At 42.5% G+C, this 26,576-nt stretch overlaps 1 protein-coding gene across 7 annotated transcripts in view; it reads left to right on the top strand.

Annotated features, from left to right (window-relative positions):
* nedd4l (NEDD4 like E3 ubiquitin protein ligase) overlaps positions 1-26,576 on the top strand; it is a 418,475-nt gene that overhangs the window by 202,587 nt on the left and 189,312 nt on the right. For 4 of the 7 annotated variants that reach the window (XM_048520495.2, XM_048520425.2, XM_048520357.2 and 1 more), the window contains exon 1: positions 6,559-7,190. The exons of 2 other annotated variants lie outside the window; for them this stretch is intronic. In XM_048520495.2, the coding sequence (XP_048376452.2) occupies positions 6,651-7,190 (540 nt within the window). In that variant the 5' untranslated portion in view covers positions 6,559-6,650. Of the gene's footprint in view, positions 1-6,557; positions 7,191-26,576 lie in introns of those variants that run through there. One more of the 7 variants, XM_059649468.1, reaches the window with a different exon arrangement.

Raw genomic sequence — 26,576 nt, 5'->3', positions numbered from 1 at the left:
GAGTTACAGTTTAAGTACATTTGAGAGACAATGCATACACAATCTTAACAACGTTAAATGAATAAGACCCAACTGTTCTGTATGGCTTTTCTTTAGATAATAAAGGCCTTTGACTTTGTCAGTTCTGGAGTCTGCTCCTTGAATGTGTTGCCAACGAAAACTGGGGTTAAACAGGTCTATGTCACTACACTAACCAACTTTTCTTCTTTCTTGCTTTCATAGTGAAACATCTAAATCCCGGAACCTGCAACATGTTGTTGAACACGTGGCTACAGGGATGGTGCAGGAGGGAGGGTTTTGGATTCTTGGATAATTGGGCCTCTTTCTGGGGTAGGTGGGACCTCGACAAGCAAGATGGTCTTCACCTGAACCAGAGGGGTACCGATATCCTGGGGGGGAAAATTTGCTAAGGGTATTTGCGTGGGTTTAAACTAATTCAGCAGGGGGATGGGCACCAAAATTGTAGTTCGACTATAGAAAAGGTTGAGAGTAGGGTGGTCTGAAATAAATAGTATCAGAGATAATGGGAACTGCAGATGCTGGAGAATTCCAAGATAATAAAATGTGAGGCTGGATGAACACAGCAGGCCAAGCAGCATCTCAGGAGCACAAAAGCTGACGTTTCGGGCCTAGACCCTTCATCAGAGAGGGGGATGGGGAGAGGGAACTGGAATAAATAGGGAGAGAGGGGGAGGCGGACCGAAGATGGAGAGTAAAGAAGATAGGTGGAGAGAGTATAGGTGGGGAGGTAGGGAGGGGATAGGTTAGTCTAGGGAAGACGGACAGGTCAAGGAGGTGGGATGAGGTTAGTAGGTAGATGGGGGTGCGGCTTGGGGTGGGAGGAAGGGATGGGTGAGAGGAAAAACCGGTTAGGGAGGCAGAGACAGGTTGGACTGGTTTTGGGATGCAGTGGGTGGGGGGGGGAAGAGCTGGGCTGGTTGTGTGGTGCAGTTGGGGGAGGGGACGAAGTGGGCTGGTTTAGGGATGCAGTTGGGGAAGGGGAGATTTTGAAACTGGTGAAGTCCACATTGATACCATATGGCTGCAGGGTTCCCAGGCGGAATATGAGTTGCCGTTCCTGCAACCTTCGGGTGGCATCATTGTGGCAGTGCAGGAGGCCCATGATGGACATGTCATCTAGAGAATGGGAGGGGGAGTGGAAATGGTTTGCGACTGGGAGGTGCAGTTATTTGTTGCGAACTGAGCGGAGGTGTTCTGCAAAGCGGTCCCCAAGCCTCCGCTTGGTTTCCCCAATGTAGAGGAAGCCGCACCGGGTACAGTGGATGCAGTATACCACATTGGCAGATGTGCAGGTGAACCTCTGCTTTATGTGGAGTGTCATCTTGGGGCCTGGGATAGGGGTGAGGGAGGAGGTGTGGGGACAAGTGTAGCATTTCCTGCGGTTGCAGGGGAAGGTGCCGGGTGTGGTGGGGTTGGAGGGCAGTGTGGAGCGAACAAGGGAGTCACGGAGAGAGTGGTCTCTCCGGAAAGCAGACAGGGGTGGGGATGGAAAAATGTCTTGGGTGGTGGGGTCGGATTGTAAATGGCGGAAGTGTCGGAGGATGATGCGTTGTATCCGGAGGTTGGTAGGGTGGTGTGTGAGAACGAGGGGGATCCTCTTAGGGCGGTTGTGGCGGGGGCGGGGTGTGAGGGATGTGTTGCGGGAAATACGGGAGACGCAGTCAAGGGCGTTCTCGATCACTGTGGGGGGAAAGTTGCGGTCCTTAAAGAACTTGGACATCTGGGATGTGCGGGAGTGGCATGTCTTATCGTGGGAGCAGATGCGGCGGAGGCGGAGGAATTGGGAATAGGGGATGGAATTTTTGCAGGAGGGTGGGTGGGAGGAGGTGTATTCTAGGTAGCTGTGGGAGTCGGTGGGCTTGAAATGGACATCAGTTACAAGCTGGTTGCCTGAGATGGAGACTGAGAGGTCCAGGAAGGTGAGGGATGTGCTGGAGATGGCCCAGGTGAACTCAAGGTTGGGGTGGAAGGTGTTGGTGAAGTGGATGAACTGTTTGAGACAACCCTGGTAATTGTAGACCAGTGAGCCTTACCTCAGTTGTTGGTCAATTGTTGGAAAAGGTTATAAGGGATAGGATTTATAATCATCTAGAAAAGAATAAATTGATTAGGGTTAGTCAGCACGGTTTTGTGAAGGGAAGGTCGTGCCTCACAAACCTTATTGAGTTCTTTGAGAAGGTGACCAAACAGGTAGATGAGAGTAAACCGATTGTGGTGTATATGGATTTCAGCAAGGCGTTCGATAAGGTTCCCCACAGTAGGCTATTGTACAAAATGCGGAAGAATGGGATTGTGGGAGATATAGCAATTTGGATTGGAACTTGGCTTGCTGAAAGAAGACAGAGGGTGGTAGTTGATGGGAAATGTTCATCCTGGAGAGCAGTTACTAGTGGTGTACCGCAAGGGTCGGTGTTGGGTCCACTGCTGTTTGTCATTTTTATAAATCACCTGGATGAGGGCGTAGAAGGATGGGTTAGTAAATTTGCAGACGACACTAAGGTCGGTGGAGTTGTGGATAGTGACGAAGGATGCTGTCGGTTGCAGACAGACATAGATAAGCTGCAGAACTGGCCTGAGAGGTGGCAAATGGAGTTTAATGCAGACAAGTGTGAGGTGATGCACTTTGGTAGGAGTAACCAGAAGGCAAAGTACAGGGCGAATGGTAAGATTCTTAGTGTAGTTGAGCACAGAGATCTTGGTGTTCATGTACACAGATCGTTGAAAGTTGCCACCCTGGTTGACAGGGCTGTTAAGAAGGCATACAGTGTTTTAGCTTTTATTAATAGAGGGATCGAGTTCCAGAACCACGAGGTTATGGTGAAACTGTACAAAACTCTGGTGCGGCCGCACTTGGAGCATTGTGTACAGTTTTGGTCACCGCATTATAAGAAGGATGTGGAAGCTTTGGAAAGGGTGCAGAGGAGATTTACTAGGATGTTGCCCTGGTATGGTGGGAAGGTCTTACAAGGAAAGGCTGAGGGACTTGAGGCTGTTTTCATTAGAGAGAAGAAGGTTGAGAGGTGACTTAATAGAAACATATAAAATAATCAGCGGGTTAGATAGGATGGATAGACAGAGGCTTTTTCCTAGGATGGTGACGGCGAGCACGAGGGGGCATAGCTTTAAATTGAGGGGTGAAAGATATAGGACAGATGTCAGAGGTAGTTTCTTTGCTCAGAGAGTAGTCAGGGAATGGAACGCTTTGCCTGCAACGGTAGTAGATTCTCCAACTTTAGGTATATTTATGTTGTCATTGGATAAACATATGGACGTACATGGAATAGTGTAGGTTAGCTGGGCTTGAGATCAGTATGACAGGTCAGCACAACATCGAGGGCCGAAGGGCCTGTACTGTGCTGTCATGTTCTACGTTCTATGTTAACAATTCCTGTCCCTGCTGTATCCGTGGGTCAGTTTTTGTCCAGTGTGTGCAGGAGAGCTTCCTGACACAGTATGTAGATAGGCCAACAAGGGGCGAAGCCACGTTAGATTTGGTACTGGGTAATGAGCCTGGCCAGGTGTTATTGTATGCCAACTCTCCCTTTCCTGTGAAAACTGTTAACCATGCATTCGCATTATCAGCTTCCTGTCTCCTCTGCAACTTTGGTATTGTTTGTGTCTGTTACACCATGTCAAAATAACCTACACCAAAATTGTGAATGACATCTTCCATGATTTTGGATTTATAGCACCAACATTCTGCATCATATCTGTTTCATGTGGCGTTTGCTGTGCAATATTCCTCTAATATTTCGTCTTAGTTTCCAAATGTGTGTGTTCTTAGTGTAGCTGTTATATTATGACATAGTTCAGTTCTTGGATAAAGTTGCACATTTCCACTTTGAGTTTTCTAAAGTTCAATCCTTGGACCTCTTCTGCTTCTAAGCTTAAAAAGTTGCTTACCCTTGTGTCATTTGTGGCTCTGGCTTCTCTATTATTAAGGTCTGGATTCACCAAGTCACACTTGATTACTTGAACATGATTACGTGGTACTCTAATCCTTCACTGAGGGATGCCTACACATTTGATCATGCTGTTTGTTCCTTCAGATAATAAAACGTGTGACACTACTTGGAAGAAAGGCAGTTATCCTTTTTGTCCACATCACTATGTATTCTTCAGTCAACATAACTTAAAAACGGGTTATCTGTTCATTATCACATTCCTGTTTACACTATCTTGCTGTATATATAATAGCCCACGTTTCCTACATAACTGAAATTCAGAAAAGTGCTTGATTAACTGTAAAGAGCTTTAAACTATCTGGTGATCCTGAAAGGAACCAAATAAATGTACGTTCTTTTCTTCACAATGACATTTTCAGGCATGTGATCAAAACTTAGACTGGACAATTGACTTCATATCTGTCAATTCTGTTCATATTTCAATGACTTATTTAGATCTTGAATGAGTCACACTTTCTATGACCTGAATAGTAGGAATGCCCATGCCGTTGTTTTTGGCATTTGAAGTAAGCTTTGGTGACTTGTCTCTGATTTCATCATTGTTATTGGCCAGAACTCGGAATTGAAAAGAAATCTGCAACTTCAGCATTGTTGTCCACATCCTCAGTATTACTTCTCTCTAAGTTGCTGCGTTACCAAAGCCCTCAAAATATTTTCTACCTCTGCGCATGATTATTTTGACATTTGATTGCCTGAAATGCCATCGTCTATTAACTACAAATTCCTTGTTGTCTCAAGTGCAATAATCTGCGTCCATGTTTGCACAGAGTCCAAATCTCCTATCATCTTATCATCCATATTTTCCAACATTATCTCCTGTCCTGATGCATTTTGTTTATAATTTTGTCCTTGCCTGCAGTGCCGCTCCATTTCTGTATGTGTTAGCTATACAACCTCTAACAGCCATACAGTGCATATTTCAGTGTATCTGTTTCAGCCTCCAATGTGGCTAAATCCCTCAATCTTTGTTTGGTGGCAGGGCTGTCTGTTTCCGCAGGTCATTTCTCAAAGCCATTTCCCCATGTCATTTCTGCACTGTTTTATTTTTCTACCTGCCTTTAAAAGAAATCTAACCCATTCCAACCTGGCTTTCCATCGTCATCTTTCCCCATGTTGAAACAACTGGCAACAGCTTCCTCCTCCTTGGATAGTTTAGACAACTAAAGTTGTTGGTGTGTGAGAAAATATATCTTTGCATAAAGTTGGTCATGCATAAGACAGCCAATTTTAAAAAATCTTCTATTAGTATTGCAGTACTGTATTACCTTCTGCCAGTTTTCCAACAGATATGAGTTATAGTTAACAGTATATCTGTCTTAATTGGCTATTATACTGAACTTTAAATAAAACTGTATTTCTTGAGCTTTCCCCTGACTGAAAATAGATCTTTCATGGCTGTGTTTAAAGCAGCTGTATGTTTTTGCTCACAGAGCAGCTATAAAATTGGATTTAGTGTAATCATTAAATTTGTTTTGGTCTTAGCTTATGGAAGTAGGGTTTTAGAAACCAGCTCTCGTATTTAGACAAGTTACATCAATATTTCACAGATTCTGTAAGCTCTCCAGAGCTTTTGTAATTGCCTTTATATTCTGTCTTTCAAAATATTCTGCTGTCGTGTGATGAGATTTATTGTGGTAAATGGAGGCTGCTTTGGTCAGCTGCATGTGCTTTCCCGCTGGGGTTGCTCCCTTTGATGGAAAAGGAGCAGCTGTGAAGGCACTGTTTCAGACACTTGCTGCCTTTGGGAAAAAAATTTCTGCTGTGCATTGGAAGGGGAGTTGCATCATGTGACTGCTACCACCCTACCCCATGTTATACTGTGTAGTACTACTGATTGCCTTTATCCAATCATGCCTGGAATGCTGCCTGTCACTTGGGCTATTTCTGCTATCTGTCGCTGTCAAGCTTCAGTGCTAACCGTTTGGCAGATGGGACAGTTTTTTCTCGAGCTTACCTCTTTGCTTTCTTTAAATATGCTTTTGGCAGTGTGATTTCCTCTTCTCGTATTTTAAACTGGGCTGTTGGTGTTAAACTATGGCCCATCGACTGCGCCTTTACTTTGGATCAAATAGGAGTCACACTGATCCAGAATCGGAGATGTTAGATGAAGAGAGAGAAAATGACATCTATATGACATTCCACACTTTGCCAAGGAGGAATGCCCCTCATCCTTTCCAGGATATGCCTAGGCCTGTGTCCGATGCTGTGCTGCCTTTACAGGATCAAACCTCCTTGAGTCGCAGCTCTTCCATGTTCATTCCTCAGTTGCACAGTTCTGAGTCACGACCCACCAGGAGTTCCTCGATGCAGATATCGTTGCAGCGCAACCCTATGAATGGATATGGTGATACCAGTGTCTCGGAGTCTCTGGAACAGCCGTTACCAGACTTTGGAATGGAAGTTGGCAACAATGATGGCTTATTTTCTAGGAGCCATTCTCTTCCAAGTGTCCCTCGAAACACAGATGATCCCCCATCCTATAATATGGCTGCATCACAACAGGTTATTGGAAATGTTCCATCTAATTGTACAATAAGCTCTCTTTTTCCTGTGGAACAAAAGCCATGCAGTATTGGTCAAGATGAATTAACAAATGGGTCTCCCTCTGATCTAAAGGTTGGAGATGTACCTGTTCAACACTGCTCGCCAACAGAAATAGATCAAATGCAGTTTTCATCTTTCACTCGTAATGGACGTCCAAAAGCTCATGCCTCTGTAACTAGGCGTTGGTCTTTACAACATCAGCCGTACATGGCGGGGAACATGGGGAAATCTTGTTTTGTCTTCCAGCTCCAGCAACAGTGCAAAGGTGTCCAGGACTCCTGGATGGATTTCAAAAGGGGACGAGCATGCACAAAGGATGAGCAAGCAGCTAGGCATCCACATGTACGACTGGGGCGAAGTGCCTCTGCCACCTTTCCAGTTAAGGGAAATGCTGAGTGTTTTGGTGCTGCTGAGAGAAGGAAGCAACTCGCAGGAACACTAACTGGGGAAAACAATTCAGACATGCTTTGCGGCACTTATGGCACTTTGCCGCAAACACAGTCCTGTAAGTTTAAAATCAGACAGGAGCGAAATCAGAGGCAACCACACTTTCGAATTCTTTTAACCCGAGGATCTGAAGAGCAGAATGAAGGCTCAATAAGGGATAATGGTGGTTGTGTTCAGACAAGAATGAATTCAATCACCGGAGAGGACTCTGTGGTATGTAACCAGTTCAAAAGTGTATCTGTCACTTAGACTGTGTGTGGGGGTGCTATTTTGAGGCTAAAAGTGGGTTGGGTGAGGGGTTGGATTTATGGTGTGGGACCTAAATACAATTGGTTTCAGAGGTGAGACTGCATAAAATGAAGTTCTGACAATGCTATAACTTAAAGATGAATGGTTTCTGGTTTATTTTCTTAAATTGTGGTTTGTCTGTCTGAGGAGTGAATCTGCAGGAGTTGTCTTAATATGTTTCCAAACAAGATGTGTATAGACAAGTAAGCTATGTCACCAGTTTAGAAAGCAGGCTTGAAATCACACAAGTTGGTGTTTAATGCCTTTGTGTGCTCTTTTGAAATATGGCGTAGAAACAGGTTTCCTCCCTCAAGTATAAATCTGCACCACACAACAAATTTGTTTGTGTTTTTCAGTTTGGTAGAAGAAACTGAAAGAAGCATTTTTGTTATGAACTGTTTAAATAGTTTGCAGCTGGAAGTTGGCTGAATGTAAAGCACCAAGCATATTCTCTCTTTTCCCATCGTTTGTGTTTACTGTGTCTGATGGAAGACATGACTTATGGTCTGTCTTAGCAGGTGTCATACTTTTACTTGAGACGAATAAGAGAATTAATTTTACTGTCTACTGGCTCTGGCCCAGAGACAATTTGGGGCTGCAGATGTTCCTTCCGCTATTCCTGTAAAAGAAAAAATGAAACGAAAATATTATTTGAGCGATGTTTTTCCCTTTGCAAGTTCATAAAAAGCAAAGTTGAACAGGGTGTATATCAGGCATGCAATTCAATCCCCCAGTTCACACTCAGTGAATTCAGTTAAACTTAAGTTTTGTAGTGCTCAGTGGCAAGCACTTAGAAAAAATGGAAACAATATGAACTAAAGCAAAAAAGTCAAGGAAGAGAGATTTTGTGTCCAGAGGACGCTCATAGTCCTAACTCAATTAAATTGAATTAATAGTCATTACATAATCTTAATTCTGTGAATGTTTGATCTTTTAAAAATAGTATTTTGTACTTCTACTTCTGTCTAGTCACATGTATTACGGGCACAGTCCGTTTGTGCTGTTGTGTAACCCTCCTTTCTTAACTGGAAGCTAATGTGTTGGATCAGCTTGAGATTCTGTTAGGAGCCATCTAAATCCAGCAGAGGAAACATTGCCAGAGGAAACACTTCTGCATGGCCAATCAACAACATGCCTTCCAGATCCTGGAGTCTCCAACGTTGCGCATAAGCTAATAAAAACTTACAGCTCCTATTGGAACAGTGGAGTTATGTGTGAAACATGACTGCCTCTCCATAAGCAGCAGAACTGCTGCTGATCCAGAACAAAGGAGAGATGAACATAGTTTCAAGGCTTAAAAAGAGTAGCACTACATTGTGTATTCTTTGAAGTGCAAATTGAAACGTATTTCATACAGAGTATACTCCCCAGCCGTGCCAGCCCGCTGCCAAAACGTTTCATCTTCAAAATGCTCCAGAACGGCCTTTCTTAGCTTGTCAAATATGTGATGGAAGCAAGTATTTAATTCACAGTCAAAAATTTGTGAACAAGTACAATGTACACTTTAAAGAATATTTAAAAGCTGAATTACAGAGTGATTGAGTCACAGAGATATACAGCATGGAAATAGACCCTTTGGGCCAACTCAACCATACTGACCAGATATACTAAATCTAGTCCCAATTGCCTGCATTTGGCCTATATCCCTCTAAACCTTTCCCGCACGTGTACCCATCCAGATACCTTTTAATTGTTGTAATTGTACCAGCCTCCACCACTTCCACTGGCAGCTCATTCTATATATGCAACACTATCTGTGTAAAAAAAAAGTTGCCTCTTAGGCCCCTTTTATATCTTTCTCCTCTCACCTTCAACCTATGCCCTCTAATTTTGGTCTCCCCCACTCTGGAGAAAAGTCCTTGCCTATTTACTCTATCCATGCCTATCATTTTATAAATCTTTGAGATTTCCCCCTCAGCCTCCGACACTCTCAAGAAAATAGCCCCAGCCTACTCAGCCTCCTCCTATAGCTCAAACTTTCCAACCCTTTCAATGTCCTCGTAAAACTTTTCTGAACTCTTTCTAGTTTCACAACATCCTTCCTTTAGGAGGGGGACCAGAAGTGAATGCAGTGCTCCAAAAGTGGCTGAACTAATGTCCTGTACAGCCACAACATGACCTCCCAACTCTGTACTCAGTGCACTATCAACCTGTGACCTATAAGTAACATGCAACTCATCCACTTGGCAAAAAAAACAGCCAAAGCAGTGCAGTTGCTAGAAATCAGAAACTGAAACAGAAATTGCTGTTGAAACACATCTGGCCACATCTGTGGAGAGAAATATTTCAAGCCCAGTGACCCTTCAGGGAGTCCTGTGGTCCTGGGTGAATTAAAATCATGAAAGATGAAACTTCATTTGGAATCCACTTAACGTTAGTCTGAGCTGGAGACAGTCACTAAGGAATGTGATGTGGCTGTGGAAATGATTTTTGGACAATACCTTGTGAAAAATCAGTACTGCAACGAAAGTAGTAACGGTGACCCAGAAAAAGGATTAGAATGGAAATCTTGAAGGAGAGAGGCGCAGAACTTCTTTAAGCTGGACACTTCTGGAAGAGATGTGGCAACAAGTTAAAACACTAAACACAAAAACTCAAAGCTTGAGGATGCTTGAAATCAGAAACCAAAACAGTAATTGTTAGAAAAACTCAGCAGGTCTGGCAGCATCTGTGGTGAGAAATCAGAGTCACCATTTTGGATCCCAGTGGCTCTTCTTCAGGGTCCCTCAGATTTGTGACTGTTTCCATGGTGAGTGAGCACAGCACAAACTCGTGGAGGTGAGTTTGGGTTCCGGTGGTGCCTGTTTCCAGTGCAGATTCATCGAGGTGGCAGCGGAGGTGGGTTTGGGCCCAGTTCAAGACCTGGCTGTGCCAGCAGCAGTTATATCAGAAACTTGGGCCTGAAGTGGACTCATGGTGATGGCGAAGTTGAGTTTGGACTGTGCAGTAGCCAGTGACATTGGTGGCACCTGCTATGCCGAGGTCCAGCGAGGACTCATAGTGCTGAGGATGTTGGAGGTGAGATGGTGCTGAAAATTGGCAACCTTTATTCTAGTGGCCATGGTGTGGTGCGGCCGTCCGTCTGACGAAGGGCCTAGACCCAAAACGTCAGCTTTTGTGCTCCTGAGATGCTGCTTGGCCTGCTTCATCCAGCTTCACACTTTGTTATCTTGGATTCTCCAGCATCTGCAGTTCCCATTATCACTCATCATTAAAACTTGTTTTTCTGAGTGTAAACAAAAGCCTATGACAGGTCTGTTCTTTAAGTTCTGGCCTGTTTTACATCCCTGACTTTGACTGACTTCTGGTGGTTGTGTTTTCAACCTGGGCCTCAAACACTGGCAGTATCCGTGCTAAACATCTCACTACTTAAGAGGCATTGTTGGTGGGAGATGGTGTCTACACAGCATTAACCTCAGTCTCTGGATCACTGGGAAAGTGATGCAGAAAGTGAGGTTAATGCTGTGTGGACATGGGTGCAGGTCCCATCGTGCTAAATTAGAGAATTGCAGAGTGATTTTGGCATTCATACCCACTTAGAAAAGACCATAAGATGCACCAGCAGAAGGAGGCCATTTCAGCTCATCAAGTCTGCTCCGTCTTTCAATGAGAATCCAAACTCCATTTTCCAACCTTTTCAATGTGATCCTTGATTCCCTTGCTGATGAGAAATCTATCCACCTCTGCCTTGAATATAAGTAATGACCTAGCCTCAGCAGCCTGAGAGAACTTGGGAAATAAACAATCAAGTCTTGAAAAGAGTCCACCTTACAGAAGAGGTGGTGGTGTTGGAGGTCTTAAAATACATGAAGGTAAATAAATCCCTGGGACATGATTGGGTGTGTCCCAATACATTGTTGGAAGTTAGGGAAGTGATTGTTGGGATATTTGTATCATCAGCAGCCACGGGTGAAGTGCCAGAAGACTGTGAGCGGTGGATAAGGTTGTGGCATTACTTAAAGTCTGTACAAAAAGGCAGGAAACTAAAGACTGGTGAGCCTGATGTCAGTGATAGGAGGGCATTCTGAGAGGCAGGCTGTGTATGCATTTGGAAAAGCAAGAACTGGTCAGCGATAGCATGGCCTTATGCATCGGAAATTGTATCTCAGTTTTTTTGAAGAAGTGACTGAGAAGTTAGATTGCAGAGTGGTAGATGTCTGCATGGACTTTAGCAAGGCTTTTGACATGGTTCCACATGGCAGACTAGTTAGTAAGTTCAGATCACGTAGGATTCAGGGAGAGCTTGTCAATTGGATTCAAAATTGACTTGACGGTAGGAGACAGAGCATTTGTGCTTCGGACTGAAGGCCTTTGATTAGCAGTGTGTGGTAAGGATTGGTGCTGGGCCCACTGCAGCTTGTAATTTATATAAACTATTTGGATGAGAATATAAGATGTATCGTTAGGAAGTTTGTGGATGACACCAAAATGTTGGTATAGTGGACAGGGAGAAAGTTATCCATAAGCACAACAGCATCTTGATCAAGTGGGCCAATGGGTTGAAAAGTGGCAGGCTAATTTAAATAAATCCAAGGTGTTGCATTTTGGAAAGACAAACCAGGGCAGAACTTAGACAGTTAATGGTGGGGCCCAGGGGAAGGTTGCCAAACAGAGATCTTGGAGTCCAAGTACATAGCTCCTTGAAAGTGGCATCACAGGCAGCCAGAGTGGCGAAGGTGGCTTTTGGCATGCTTGCCTTCGTTGGTCAGAGTATTGAGTATAGGAATTTGGGTGTCATATCTCAGCTGTACAAGACGTTTGTGAGGCCACCTTTTGGAGTACAGCATACAGTTCTGGTTGCCCTGCTATAGGAAGGATGTCATTAAACTGTAGAAAAGATTTACAAGGATGTTGCCCAAGACTGGACGGTGAAGTTCTAAGGAGAGACTGGGGTTTTCTTTTTGTCTGGAGCATAGGAGGCTGAGGGGTGGGTTGGGGGGGGAGGGGTCGGTGGTGGGGGGGGGTGACCTTTATAGGAGTTTGTAAGATCATGAAAGGTATAGATCAGGTGAATAGTCAAGATATTTTCCTTCGGGTGTAGGCGTAAAGTGAGATTAGATTAGATTAGATCAGATTAGATTCCCTGCAGTGTGGGAACAGGCCCTTGGGTCCAACAAGTCCACACCGTCCCTTGGAGCATTCCACCCAGGGGGAGGGGAAAGACGTGAAAGGGACCTGAGGGGCAACTTTGTCTCACAGGATGTGGTGCACGTATGTAATGAGTTGCCAGAGAAAGTGGTGGAGGTGGGGTGTGTGGTTACACCATTTAAAGGGCATCTGGATGGATATGTGAATAGGAAGTGTTGAGAAAGATATGAGCCAAATGCTGGCAAATGGGACTAGATAAATTTAGAATTTCTGGTTGGCATGGATGAGTTGGACCGAAGGGTCTGAATCTGTGCTGTATGACTCAATAAAGAACTCTGAAGATTCACTACCACCTCAGAGAAGGAATTCCTCCCCATTTCTGTCTTTTTATTCAGAACTTAGAAAAATTTACAAGTGGATATGGATAGCAGAAGTGAAAAAACCAAACTTGACAGATGGAGTTCCAAATAGATAAATATGAGCTTGTCCAGTTTTGGTTAGAAGAATAGAAAGTGAACTTATTGTTTAAGTGATGAGAAATTTTCGAATGCTTGGGTGGAAAAGGATCTATGTGTCTTTGTACATGAATTACAGGAAGCCAGTTTGCAGGGGCAATCGGTAATAAGGAAGTCAAATTGAATTTTGGCATTTATTTCCAAAGGAATAGAATATAGAAGCAGGGAAGTGTTCTGCAAATGTACAAGGTATTAGTGAGACTGCACCTGGAGTATTGAGTACGGTTTTTGACCCTTTACTTTAAGTAGTTATTTGTACTCGGGGAGTTCAGAAGACATTCTCCAGATTTATGTCAAAGGTGAAGTGTTTGCTTTATGAAAAGTGATTGAGCAGTTTAGGCCGATACTGTGGAGCTTAGAAGAATGAGAGGAGATGTAGTTGAAGTATGTTGAGAGATGGACAATTTAGATGTAGGACGGATATTTCCTCTGATGAGCAATCTCGAATGAGAGGTCATAGTTTAAGGATAAGGGATAGCAAATTCAAAACTGATGAGGAGGAATTTTCCTAAAAGCTTAAGAATCTGTGGAATTCACTAATCCAAAGTCTGTCTGATGGCAGTGAATAAATTTGAGGAGATAGCAATACAGAGTTTTAATTAATAATGGGTCAGAGTTTTCAAGAATAGGCAGGAAAGTGGATTTGAGGCCAAGATAAGATTAGCCATGCAAGAAAGTATTAAATGGTGGAGCAGCCTTGAGGGTCTGAATTGCCTGCTCCTGCTGCTTATGTTCTTAAATGAGTTAAATAAATTCTTAAATAACCCCATACTCTGAGATGGTGCTCTCTGGCCCTAGACTTTGCTACAAATGGAAACAACATTGCAACATCTAAACTCCTATGAGGGCAGCCCCAAATGAATCAACTTCTCCACATAAGAAAACCCCTTCATGTCTGGGATCAACCTATTGAACCTTTACTGGACTGCATCCAATGCTACAATATCTTTCTTTAGATAAGAGGACCGAAACTATACAGATTTGTCGTACCTGCTGTACTTGTGTGATAGCTATTTGTAACTTATGAATGAGGAACCCTAAGTCCTTCAGTGCTGCAGCTATTCTGCTCCTCCAGTCTTCCTGCCAAAATGCATAATCTCAGATTTTCCCATGTTATGTTTCATCTGTTAGGTTTGTGCTGGCTTTAATAACCTGTCTATTTCTCTCTGTAGTATCAGAGATAATGGGAACTGCAGATGCTGGAGAATCCAAGACGACAAAATGAGGCTGGATGAACACAGCAGGCCAAGCAGCTTTCTCTCTGTAGACTTTTTGTGCCAACTTTATCACTTGTTTTCCTGCCTACTTTGCATCATCTGCAAATTTGGTGATTCTCTAACCTGATCCAAGTAATTAAAATACATTGGAAATTACTCTGGTTCCTGCATTGGTTGCCGTAGCACTCCACTAAGTACCATCATTAACATGGACCCCTTATCCAAACTTTGTCTTCTCTTTTTTCACCACTCATCCCTCCAAGCTAACATTCTACATGGAATACTACAGGTTCTTACTAAGTGGCCGTCAGTATAATACCATACCAAAATTCTGCTTATAAATTTATGGAAATCTGATAGATTTTCTCTTTAATTTTCTTCCCATTTTGTTGTGACCCCTAGATATGCAAAGGGACTTGGGTGTCCTTGAGACTAAGTGACTAAAGGCGAACATGCAGTTACAGTGAGCTCTCAGGAATTCTAATGGCATGTTGGCCTTTTATTGCAAGAGAATTCGATTACAGAAGTCGTTTGGTCTTGCTTCAGTTGTAGAACCACATGGTTGGACCACATTTGGCGTAATTAGTGTAGTTTTGGTTTTAGCAATGATGTTGCTATTGAGAGGGTATTGTGAAGCTTCAGCAAACTTCATCTTGAGGTGGCAGAGCTGTTTTCTGAAGAGAGATGAGCAAACTGAGCCTGTATTTTTTTTTGGAGTTTCAAAGAATGAGAGGTGATCTCATTGAAACGTACTAAATACTGAAAGGGTTGGATCTGGTAGATACAGATAAGATGCTTACCCTGGTTAGGAAGTCTAGTACCAGAGGCGACAATTTCAAAAATAAATGGGATGCCATTTTGGACTGAGATGAAGAGAAGTATTTTACAAAGAAGGCAATGAATCTTTGGAATTCTTTACTCTGGGCAGTGAAACCTCAGTCTTTGAGCTCGCTTAAAATAGAGTTCAGAATGTATGAGTGGTATCAATCCATTCACTTCCAAAGGATGTTTCCTCATGGGCGAATTGAGAATGAGTGCTCATAGTTTTGTGATGAGTGATAGCAGATTTAAAACAGATGAGGAGAAACTATTTCCATCAAAAGGATTGTGAATCTCTGGAACTCATTACAACAGTGTGTTGTCAATGCCAGGACACTCAGTAAATTTGAGGAGGAGGTGAACCAATTTTTAATTAGTGATGGGTTGAAGGGATATAGAGAAAGGTCTACGAAGTGGAGTTGAGGCTGATGTCTAAAGGCATTGATGTGTTCAATACATTAAATGGTGGAGTAGGCTTGTACGGTTGAATGGCCTACTCCTGTTCCTGTGTTCCTCACTGGCTTAAAATATCCTTTTGTATTTTTGAGCTCTAGTCATTGTTGAACAGGTACCCCTATCCAACTGACATCAATCTTCATTACAACATGTCCTCCCCCTTGTACCGGTATTCCAATACTGATGGGTCTCTTATCCATCCTGAATGTATTTATATCCTGAAATGTTTATTTTCCATTCTTGCTCATCTGGTAGCCAAGTTTCTATTACGGTATGACTTTTAGATTTTTCTGTAAGATATGTTCATCTATGTTTTCCCATTTCATTTTAATATATTGGTGGGGAATGAATTGATTAATTTTCCTATGTATGCACAATCCAATGTATGCATTTAAACTTTTGTTTTAAACACAACCAAAGCCTTGCTTTGAAACTTATTTCCTCGTCGAAACACACTGCAGGATTTTGGACATTTATTTACCCACATCATTGATACCCACATAGATTTACCATGAAATTGTGAGGTTGTACCTACCCTTGCAGAACTGCTGCTTCCCTTGCAACCTGGGTGGCAACAAAGCCTCCAGGATTCATGGTCTGAATAGTGAAAGATCACATCAGCTCCTCTTATCTGGTGAGTCCCCTATCATTAGTGTTTCTACCTCCATTGCTAATACCCTTCTAAGCTTGTCGAATGGTTTCACATATGCAGAAAAACATGACACACTGAAATTTAAATCTGTCAAAAATCAGAATGGCATACCATTCAGTATATCGTGGCTATCTCAGAAAGCTAAACAGTCAATCCCAATCACTCTGCAATTTGCTCATTTTACTGTAAACTGCTTTACATCAAATATTCATTTTGGTTCTGTTTTGACTGCCACTGTTTTCACCACCCAATCAGACAATTCATTTGAGATTAGTGTAACTTGTTATATTTATAGTAATTACTTGTTACTCTGTTCTTAGGCCAAAACCTTTAAATCCCCTTTTTCCATTATTCCACAGGATGCAGTTAGTGCTGGATAAGTCAGCATTTATACCTCATCCCCATTTGTCTTTGAGGAGGTGATGTTGGAATTACAAATATCCAGTTCATAATTTTGTTTTTGAATGCACATTTAGTTCTGGAAACAGGTTTTATTGGAGAATACTGAGGGTGACTGACTGACAAACTGATGAACAACCCTGCATTATATACAATCGAATCCAAGTTGTAAATAATTCTCGTCAGAATCTGTCTTGTGTTCGACTAAACTATGAGGAAATTTCACTTCACCTGTCGTGGAGGCAGGGAATCTGGAGATGGGCTGTTAGGTTAATAACAAATGTAACTTATTGTTGTGCTACACAAGAGAAAAATCTGAAGTAAATGGCATTTCTGTTTGAGGACATTTCAAAGATTTCTACTTCTTCATTGAGATGGGCTGTGGGGATTCTTTAGTTTACCTGTGTTTTTGGATTTTGAGAGAAAAGCAACCAGGAGATTTGTGATAGTTTGCAGTGGATGAAATACACACTTGTCCTCAGAGCCTTGTGGTAGAACGGTGTCAGAATTAGAGATAATAGGAACTGCAGATGCTGGAGAATCTGACATAACGAGGTATAGAGCTGGCTAAACACAGCAGGCCAAGCAGCAGCAGCATTGGAGCAGGAAGGCTGACGTTTTGGGCCTAGACCCTTCATGAGAAAAATTTCATTTTCTCATGAAGGGTCTCGGCCCAAAACATCAGCCTTCCTGCTCCTATGATGCTGCTTGGCCTGCTGTGCTCAGCCAGCTCTACACCTCGTTATCTTGGTGTAAAAATGAACTTCGAAGTCTCTGGGAAGGTAACAGTGAGCCTAAGCATCCACAGTGGGTTCTTGTGGCAAAGTGACAGTGTCCACATCTCTGAGCTAGGACGCCAGGATTCAAGTTCCACCTGCTCCGGAGGTGTTATATTAGAGGTTGGTTAGAAAATACTGAGATATCCACAGTACTGAGATCTGTGAAGGAAAAGATCAAGGGTCAAATAAGAAAAAATCTGACGGAAGGATTCTCTGCCATGAATCAAAGTCTCTTTGAAGGACAATGGTTTAGGAACAGTAAATAAGCATTCATACATTTCCTGGTGTGGGAATAAATTCAGGTAATTGTCTTTTTTAAAATTCTTTTTCTGACGTTGGCATCGCTGGCTCGGCCAGCATTTATGGCCTGTTTCTAGCTGCCAAGAGAGCAGATTAAAGTTAACCAAGTTGCTGAACGTCTAGGGTTACGTGTATGCTAGACCAGATAAAGATGATGGATTTCCTTCCCTAAAGAACATAGATGAACTAGTTGGGCTTCTACAATAAGTGAATAGTTAGAAATACTAAAAACAGGAATGCATTAGTTTTGAAACTTGGACATGTTAAGAGATGAAAATAACTAAAGCACTTAGTCTTCAAGTAAAACAAAAGGCAAAATATCTGGCGATGCAGAACTTAAGTATTGTTGAAAAGAATAGATTTTTTTCAAAGATTTGTATCTTGTATTCGTCAGCTGAATTCACAACAGCACCAGTTGAAGAGAGTAAACAATATTTACACTATATCTGAGGAGAGTGCTGATTTGTCGGCTTGTGGACTCTAATTGACACGAGCTTTGTTTTGGAGGATGAACCAGTTGATGATTGACAGTAAATTGCCAGACTTTATTTAAATTTTAAAACAGACATGTTGACTCTCATTGGTCTGTTGACTCTCATGCACTGTTTCAATTCAATCAAATAAGCGACAACGACTTGTTTGTTTGTTTGAAAGGGACGTAGAAACAAAAAAAATCAAGATGAATGTGAGATGATCCAAAAAGAGGAAGGTAGTGAATTGTAGAGGCAAGCAACAAACAAAATGTTAAATTTGTAGAGATCGAGAAAGTTTTGCAATTAATGAGAACAAGGGAAGTTTCAGCATATGTGAAATAACAACAGAACATCTAAAGCCCTTGGAGAAAGACAATTAAAATAATACTGAAGTATGTGATCAAATACATCCAAGGGGATTTCAGGTATTGTTCGTTCAGTTAATTAAGAAAACTAAAGCAATTGGGTACAATCATTCAAGAGCTACAAGCTGAATAAGTAATCTTGTTAGTGTGGTCTAGAAGTTAGAATGAAGTACTGGTACATTTGATACTGAGATTGATGAAACACAAAAACGGAAAATATTGGAGAAACGCAGTACTTTTGGCTACATTCATGGGAAAATAACAGAGTTAACCTTGTCAAGCCTGGCAATTCTTCATCAGAACTGTTCAGCTGGGGACTACTAATGAGTCACAACATCATTTTATATCTTAACCCAAATAGGGAAACCAAGATTGTGCGCAGTATTTGTGATGTGGTCTCACCAAAGTGTAACTGAAGGTATATCCTCAATTTCATGTTAACTCCTCTCGTAAGATAAGGATAGCATATCAGTAGCCTGATTGATCTCATGTTGTGACTCGTGCTCCTAAACCCCTCTGTACTTTGAGGTACTGCAGTTGTTTCCCCGTTAAGTAATACACTGCTTTTGTACTTTTGCTGCCAAAGTGGAAACCTTCCAGTGTCCCCACATTACACTCCATTTGCGAGTTTTGTGCCCACTCATTCAACCTGTCTATCGCTATCTGTGACTGGTTTATCTTCTTAATAACATACTTTCCAGTTTATTCTGGTGGCATGTGTGAATTTAGCTGCTCTGACTTCCCTCCACCTTGGCCATTGATGTAAATTTTAAAAGGTTGAGGCCTTTTTAAAGACACACAATGCTGCAGGACTCCAATTATACTAGATGGCCTGTCAGGCAAAGATCCATTTATGCATTCTCTGTTTTATAACAGCCAGTGTTTTCTACCTTTGTTAATATAAATCCTCCTACACCATGACCTTTTATTTTCTTCAATAACCTTTGATGTGGTACCTTATCCAGTGCCTTCTGGGAATCCAAGTAACACACATCTACAGACTCCATGATAATAAAATGTGAGGCTGGATGAACACAGCAGGCCCAGCAACATCTTAGGAGCACAAAAGCTGACGTTTCAGGCCTAGACCCTTCTTCAGAGAGGGGGATGGGGTGGGGGTTCTGGAATAAATAGGGAGAGAGGGGGAGGCAGACCGAAGATGGAGAGAAAAGAAGGTAGGTGGGGAGGTAGGGAGGTAGGGGATAGGTCAGTCCAGGGAAGACTGACAGGTCAAGGAGGGGGGATGAGGTTAGTAGGTAGGAGATGGAGGTGTGGCTCGGGGTGGGAGGAAGGGATGGGTGAGAGGAAGAACAGGTTAGGGAGGCAGAGACAGGTTGGACTGGTTTTGGGATGCAGTGGGTGGAGGGGAAGAGCTGGGCTGGTTGTGTGGTGCAGTGGGGGGAGGGGACGAACTGGGCTGGTTTTGGGATGCAGTGGGGGAAGGGGAGATTTTGAAACTGGTGAAGTCCACATCGATACCATTGGGCTGCAGGGTTCCCAAGCGGAATATGAGTTGCTGTTCCTGAAACCTTCGGGTGGCATCAGTGTGGCACTGCAGGAGGCCCATGATGGACATGTCATCTAAAGAATGGGAGGGGGAGTGGAAATGGTTTGCGACTGGGAGGTGCAGTTGTTTATTGCGAACCGAGCGGAGGTGTTCTGCAAAGCGGTCCCCGAGCCTCTGCTTGGTTTCCCCAATGTAGAGGAAGCCACACCGGGTACAATGGTACAGACTCCATCTTTTCTTTCAGCATATTTTACTCCTTCAAAGAAGTGCAATAAAATGCTCATTCATGATTTCATTTTGATGAAACCATATTGGCTCTGCCTGATTTATACTGAATTTTTCTAAAGCTATAATCTTTTGACTGGCTGATTCTAACACCTTCCCAGTGATAGGTGTCAAGCTGACCGACTAGTGGCTTCTGTTTTATGCCTTCCTACATTCTTGGATAGAAGGGTTATATTTACTGCCTTCCAGTCTGATGAAACTTTTCCCAAACCTATGGAATTTTGTAACATTAGGACCCAGGGATTTTGTACCTCATTAACAACCTCTTTTCCAACCCAAGACTGAAATCCTGCTGAACTCAGTAACTTGTCAGTTCACAACTCCGTCAGTTTGCCTAATAACAATTAATAAGTGATTTAAGATTTCACTAAGTTCCTCGCTGCCTTACTCCATCTGATTTGCAGCTATTAATGGAATGTTTTTGTATCACTGATCATGGAAACAGAAGCATACTTGTTTACTTAATCAGCCATTTCCTCATTACATGTTACTGCACTGTGTTTATTCACTTGTGGAGCCTTTAGGTTTTCTGTTATAATATCTAGATATGTTTTGTAATATCTAGTCTTGACTGCTGTACCGAACATTATCAAAAAGAGTAGGTGAAAGGAATAGCCAGAGACTGTCGGCATCATTTGGAAGAGTGGGAGAAAGGAGTACCCAGAGAGTGTAAGACCATAAGACATAGGAGTGGAAATAAGGCCATTCGGCCCATCAAATCCACTCCGCCATTTAAATCATGGCTGATGGACATTTCATCTCCACTTCCCTGCACTCTCCCCGTAGCCCTTGATTCCTTGAGAGCAAGAATTTGTCCATCTCTGCCTTGAAGGCGTCCAACATCCCGGCCTCCACTGCACTCGTGGCAATGAATTCCACAAGCCCACCACTCTCTGGCTGAAGAAATGTCGTCTCATTTCAGTTTTAAATTGACCCCCTCTAATTTTAAGGCTGTGCCCACGGGTCCTAGTCTCCCCGCCTAACGGAAACAACTTCCTGGCGTCCACCCCTTCTAAGCCATACGTTATCTTATAAGTTTCTATTAGATCTCCCCTCAACCCCCTAAACTCTAATGAGTACAATCCCAGGATCCTTAGCCGTTCATCTTGGGTTAAACCTACCATTCCGGGGATAATCCGTGTGAATCTCTGCTGGACACGCTCCCGGGCTAGTATGTCCTTCCTGACACAAGCAAGACCTAAAATATATAAAAACAAGTGTCATATAACTGAGTCAAGTAATCAAGCACCTAGTTTAATCCAGGCAAATGTGTGTCTGGTATTATTTGGGGTTCGAGCAGTTTCAGCAGTGAGACATCTCTGGGAGAGAGAAGTTTGGAGTTTACCTGGATTCCTTGTACCAGGAGATACTAGAACCTCCTCAGACAGGGTTTTCTGCTTTGGCCAGGGTCCAGGAACAGGAAAGTATCACTGCAAGGGAGGCATTTAAGCATACCCAGAGGGCAGGAGTGCAAGAGTGCCATTCCTGTACAAGAACAAGGAGGCAACAGTGTTATTGCTAGACTATTAATCTAACATTCTCGGAACCTGGATTCCAATCCTGTCACAACAGATAGTTGAATTTGAATCTGGAATTAAGAGTCTGATGATCATGAAAGCACAGTTGATGGTCAGAACAGCCCATCTGGTTCACAGTTTCCTTCCCTAAAGGACATTAGTCATCTTTACTTGGTCTAGCTTACATGTGACTTCAGACCCACAAAAATTCTGTTGGCTCTTAACTGCCCTTTGAGCAATTCGTGATGGGCAATAAATGCTGGCCCAGCTAGCAACACCCATATCCTATGGATGTATTTAAAAAAGAAATAGCCCAACAGGTTTGATGTTCATTTGCCTTGTTTGCCTGACATTGAGGGCTGCAGCATGGATGACCAAGCTGACTATAGAGGTGGAAGTAATGTAACAGAAAGAAATGCAATTGTAGTAGGAACCAGTATAGTCAGAGGGATTGACACCATTTCTGTCAGTTGTCAGGATCTTTGAATGCACTTCGCTTGTCTGGATGAGTGCAGCTCCAATAATAACTCATGAAGTTTGACAACATCTAGAATAAAACGGCCTGCCTGATTGGTACCACATCCAGAAACATTCACTCACTACCACCAACATGCAGCAGCAACAGTGTGTATCTGTTTCTGCACTTAAAAAATTCACCAAGGCCCCTGAGTCAATACATTTCCAAACCCAAGACCACCCACCATCCTGACTTGGGAATGTTTTGCCATTCTTTCAGAATTGCTGGGTCAAAATCCTGGGACCCCTTCCCTAATCGTTCTGTTACCTGTTGTGGCTCTATTTACAATAAATGTTTCTGGAAGGCAGCACACTATGACCTTCTCATGGCTAAGTGAGTGATGCCGTCATCCCATGGATGAATTAAAAGGAAACACTGAACTGTGGGTCTGGGTTTGCATCTGGGCAAGATGACTCATTGCTCATACTTTTGCCATTGAAAAATTTCTTATTTCCTGTAGCAAAACTGTTAATCATTTTGAGCAGTTGGATGAAATCTCTGCTTGTTTTTCATGTGTCAAAGGAGTGTGCTTCCCAGTTTCTCCAGCCTTTCCACATAATTGAAACTTCCTATTCTCAAAAGTATTCCAGTAAATCAGTTTTAGACCTTTACTGATACCTAAAAACCTATCTTGTATTGCAGTGCACCAGCTGAGGACTAACCAGTGTTCCTATAAAGCTGTAATATAAATTTGCATTTGCACTGTTTGTCTAATAAACGCCAAGATGGCATATGCTTTTTTAGCAGGCTTCTCATCGTATCTTGGCCCTTCCAGAAAGTGACGTCTGTACACGGCAAAATAAGAACACTATTGTCTTGTGTTTGCATTTTTCACTGTCAAATAAAGAATGTAAAGTGCAATTGTAGTTGTAAAAAAAAAAGTGTGAACGTAAAATCATGATAATCCTAAAACGCTATAGGGTTGTTGTCTCACTTGAGAGTGAGAGAGAGAGAGACAGCTGAGAGTAAGCTTACAAGTCATCCAGTTCACTAATGTCCTTTAAGCAACCTTTAGGAAGGAAACTGTCATCCTTACCTGGTCGGGCCTAAATGTGACTCCAGACCCACAGCAGTGTGGTTGATTTTAACTGCCCTCTAGGCAATTAGGGATGGACAATAAATGCTGGCCTAGCCAATGATGTGCTCATCTCATGAATAAATTTTAAAAATGCCACCACTCCTCTGGCAAGAGGCAAGTTTAAGAAGACAGGACATTCAGATGACCTCAGCCAGGGTGGGAATTGAACCCTGGGATCACTCTGCATAACAAGTGAATCACCCAGCCAACTGAGCTAACTGCCCAGCACGACATAATTTACTTAATTATCCTTACCCACACTTGAAAGCAAATAACTTTCTAAAGATGTAATGTAGTGGTTTAAATGCAGTATTCTAAATGTGGTCTTTCCAGTTAGTTCAGTATAGAAATGAAATATTTTGATTGCTATCAAATGTCCTTGCGATGCATTTGACTTGTTTGGCTGGAAACTGTGTTTAATAATCACGGCCAAATCCTTTCCTTTCGAACCTTATCTCAAGGACACACATTCTTTGTATGAAAATATTTATGCTTCTTTGTTCAGCTTGTAAACCACCTAAAATGCTACTTGTGTAATATATTTACAATTCATTTGAATTTCCTAAATATTCCGAAAAAGAGAGGTTAATGTCAAGCATTAAAATTACGGCTAGAAATGATAGTTTGACATCAAGTCACATGACAAGATATTTTTATGTATGACAAAGCTTGGCAAAGGATTTCATGTTTTGGGTCAGCTGAGAAGAGATGATGTTTCAGGAATGTATGATGTGATTTAGACATGGCTGTTAATCACAGATTGGCGAATATCCGATATGTCAACAAGCCGTAATGAAGAAGTCAGGGGGCTGCAGAATGCCTGAGATAAAGGAAGGAGGATGCCCGAAAAGCGGTTTGAAAAACATGATGAGAATGATAAGATTGAAGTCTAACCAGCCTAGGAGCCATTGTTGGTGTTGGATGGATTAGACTTGATGTGAGTTACCATAAATACATTGGATATCGTTCATCCAAACCCCACTGCATCTTTCCTTTTTTCAATCAAGAATTTCCCTGCCCCATCATGATTAGCATTTTCCTCAGTCATTTCCAACCTATTTCCAAAGAGGGCTCAGGTGCATAGATTTTTAAAATATCTCAAATAGGTACAGAAAATCAACATGAAAATGACTGGAATGTGAGCTTTTATATCTAGAGGACTGGAAGTTAAGATGATATGATCGAAGTCTTCAGGATATTAACAGGAAAAGGCAGGGTAGACAAAGAAATTATCCCCACCAGTTGGGGATTCTGGAACCAGGGGATATAGTGTGAGAATTAGGGCTGGACCATTAAGGAGAGATGTTAATAAAGGGTGGTTGATGTTGGGAACACTCTTCAACAAATGGCAGTTGCTGCTAGACCCGTTCATTTTAAATCTGAGAGAGATAAATTTTTGTTAAGCAAAGGTATTAAGGGATTTGGGCCAAAGGCAGATCAATGGAATTAGGCCATGGGCTGAATTGGCTACTCCTGTTCGTATGTTCCTGTTTCCTGTACTTCTACTCTCATGTCTTCCCATTCCCCAGCATAACAGTTGGGCTTCTCCCTTGTCCTCACTTTCCACTCTACCAGCCTATATATTCTCAGGATCAACCTCTGCCATTTCCTCCATCTTCTGCAAAAAAAAATTGAGTTTATGACAAAAATCATAGATTCTAGTCCAATAACCACAAAGGAAATGTGTTTTTTAAATCAGTCTTAGGAAACACACTTCAATAACTTTTCAAATTGGAAAGTTGCATCATTCAGCCGAGTGAACTGTGACTGGTGACAACAAACAGCTCAGTCGTCATCAGCTTCAAGGTTCATGTTTTTTCTAAATTTTGCATAGAGCTGGACTTGAAGTTCCGATAGTACCTGTTGAATTGCCTCCACATGGATGCCAAATACATGTTACCCTCTCCTCGTCAGCATTCAACAGGGGCCACGCCTTCCTGAAACCTTGGTCTACTGCTCTGTCACTTGTAACACCTCTTTTCTTCCTACTCTGACTCCAGCCACTGACATCACTGTACCACCTACCTATGGATTTCCTGAATGTGAAACACTTCTACCTCCTCCTTCCTCACTGTCAACGTCCCAAACACACTTGCTCAATGGAGTACTGTTTTTACTTGTGCTTCGTTCAATCTAGCCAACATTATTTACTGCTCGTAATACAGTTTGCTTTTTGTCAGTGAGATCAAACACAAATTGGTTGACCACGTTGCAGGGCATTTTAGCTTTCTTTATAAGGACGACCCTGACGTTCTGTTCTCTTAGTATTTCAAAGCACCATCTTGCTCTAATTCAGAAGTGACCAAATAGAATTTGGAGGGACAGCAGCTTTTTTTTCCCACATCGGCACCTTGTCGCCTTCAAGGGTCAACATTATGTTTGACAAATTCAGATCATAAACACCCATTTATTATAATTACCTTCTAAGTTTCTTGGGCATGGGTTTGCTCTTAGCAGTGCTGACCTATTTTCTGAGATTTACACCTACCGTTAACATGTATATTATAACTTATCCCACATGCCCAAATCCTTAATATTCGCCTTTCCTTTTGCTTTGAGCACCCTTACCATGTTTTACTTGTTGCTCCCATACTACTTTGAATAGCAGAGAAGCTATCACTTTCCAGTCCCCTCAGTTCTGAAGAAAAGTCCTATTCAACTTGAGATGCCAGAACAACACAGAACATAGAAAAGTACAGCACAGTACAGGCCCTTCGGCCCACGATGTTGTGCCATGGAATAATCCTAATCCAAAAATAAAATAACTTAACTTGCATTCCCCTCAATTCACTGCTGTCCATGTGCATGTCCAGCAGTCGCTTAAATGTCACTAAAGACTCTGCTTCCACGACTACCACTGGCAAAGTATTCCATGCGCTCACAACTCTCTGGGTGAAGAACCTCCCGCTGACATCTCCTCTATGCCTTCCTCCTAACACCTTAAAACTTTGACCCTGCATGGCAGTCAACCCTGCCCTGGGGAAAAGTCTCTGGCTATCGACTCTATCCTCTCATTACCTTGTACACCTCAATCAGGTCACCTCTCTTCCTCCTCCTCTCCAGACAGAAAAGTCCGAGCTCAGTCAACCTCTCCAAGTAAGACAAGCCCTCCGGTCCAGACAGCATCCTGATAAACCTCCTTTGCACCCCCTCCAAAGCCTCCACATCTTTCCTATAATAGGGCAACCAGAACTGGACACAATATTCCAAGTGTGGGCTCACCAGGGTTTTGTAGATCTGCAGCATAACCTCGTGGCTCTTAAACTCGATCCCCTTGTTAATGAAAGCTAAAACGCCATATGCTTTCTTAACAACCTTATCCACTTGGGTGGCAACTTTGAGGG

The sequence above is a fragment of the Stegostoma tigrinum genome, chromosome 1 (assembly GCF_030684315.1).
Source record: "Stegostoma tigrinum isolate sSteTig4 chromosome 1, sSteTig4.hap1, whole genome shotgun sequence".
Lineage (NCBI taxonomy): Eukaryota > Metazoa > Chordata > Chondrichthyes > Orectolobiformes > Stegostomatidae > Stegostoma > Stegostoma tigrinum.
This window is presented reverse-complemented; position numbering and strand designations above follow the sequence as displayed.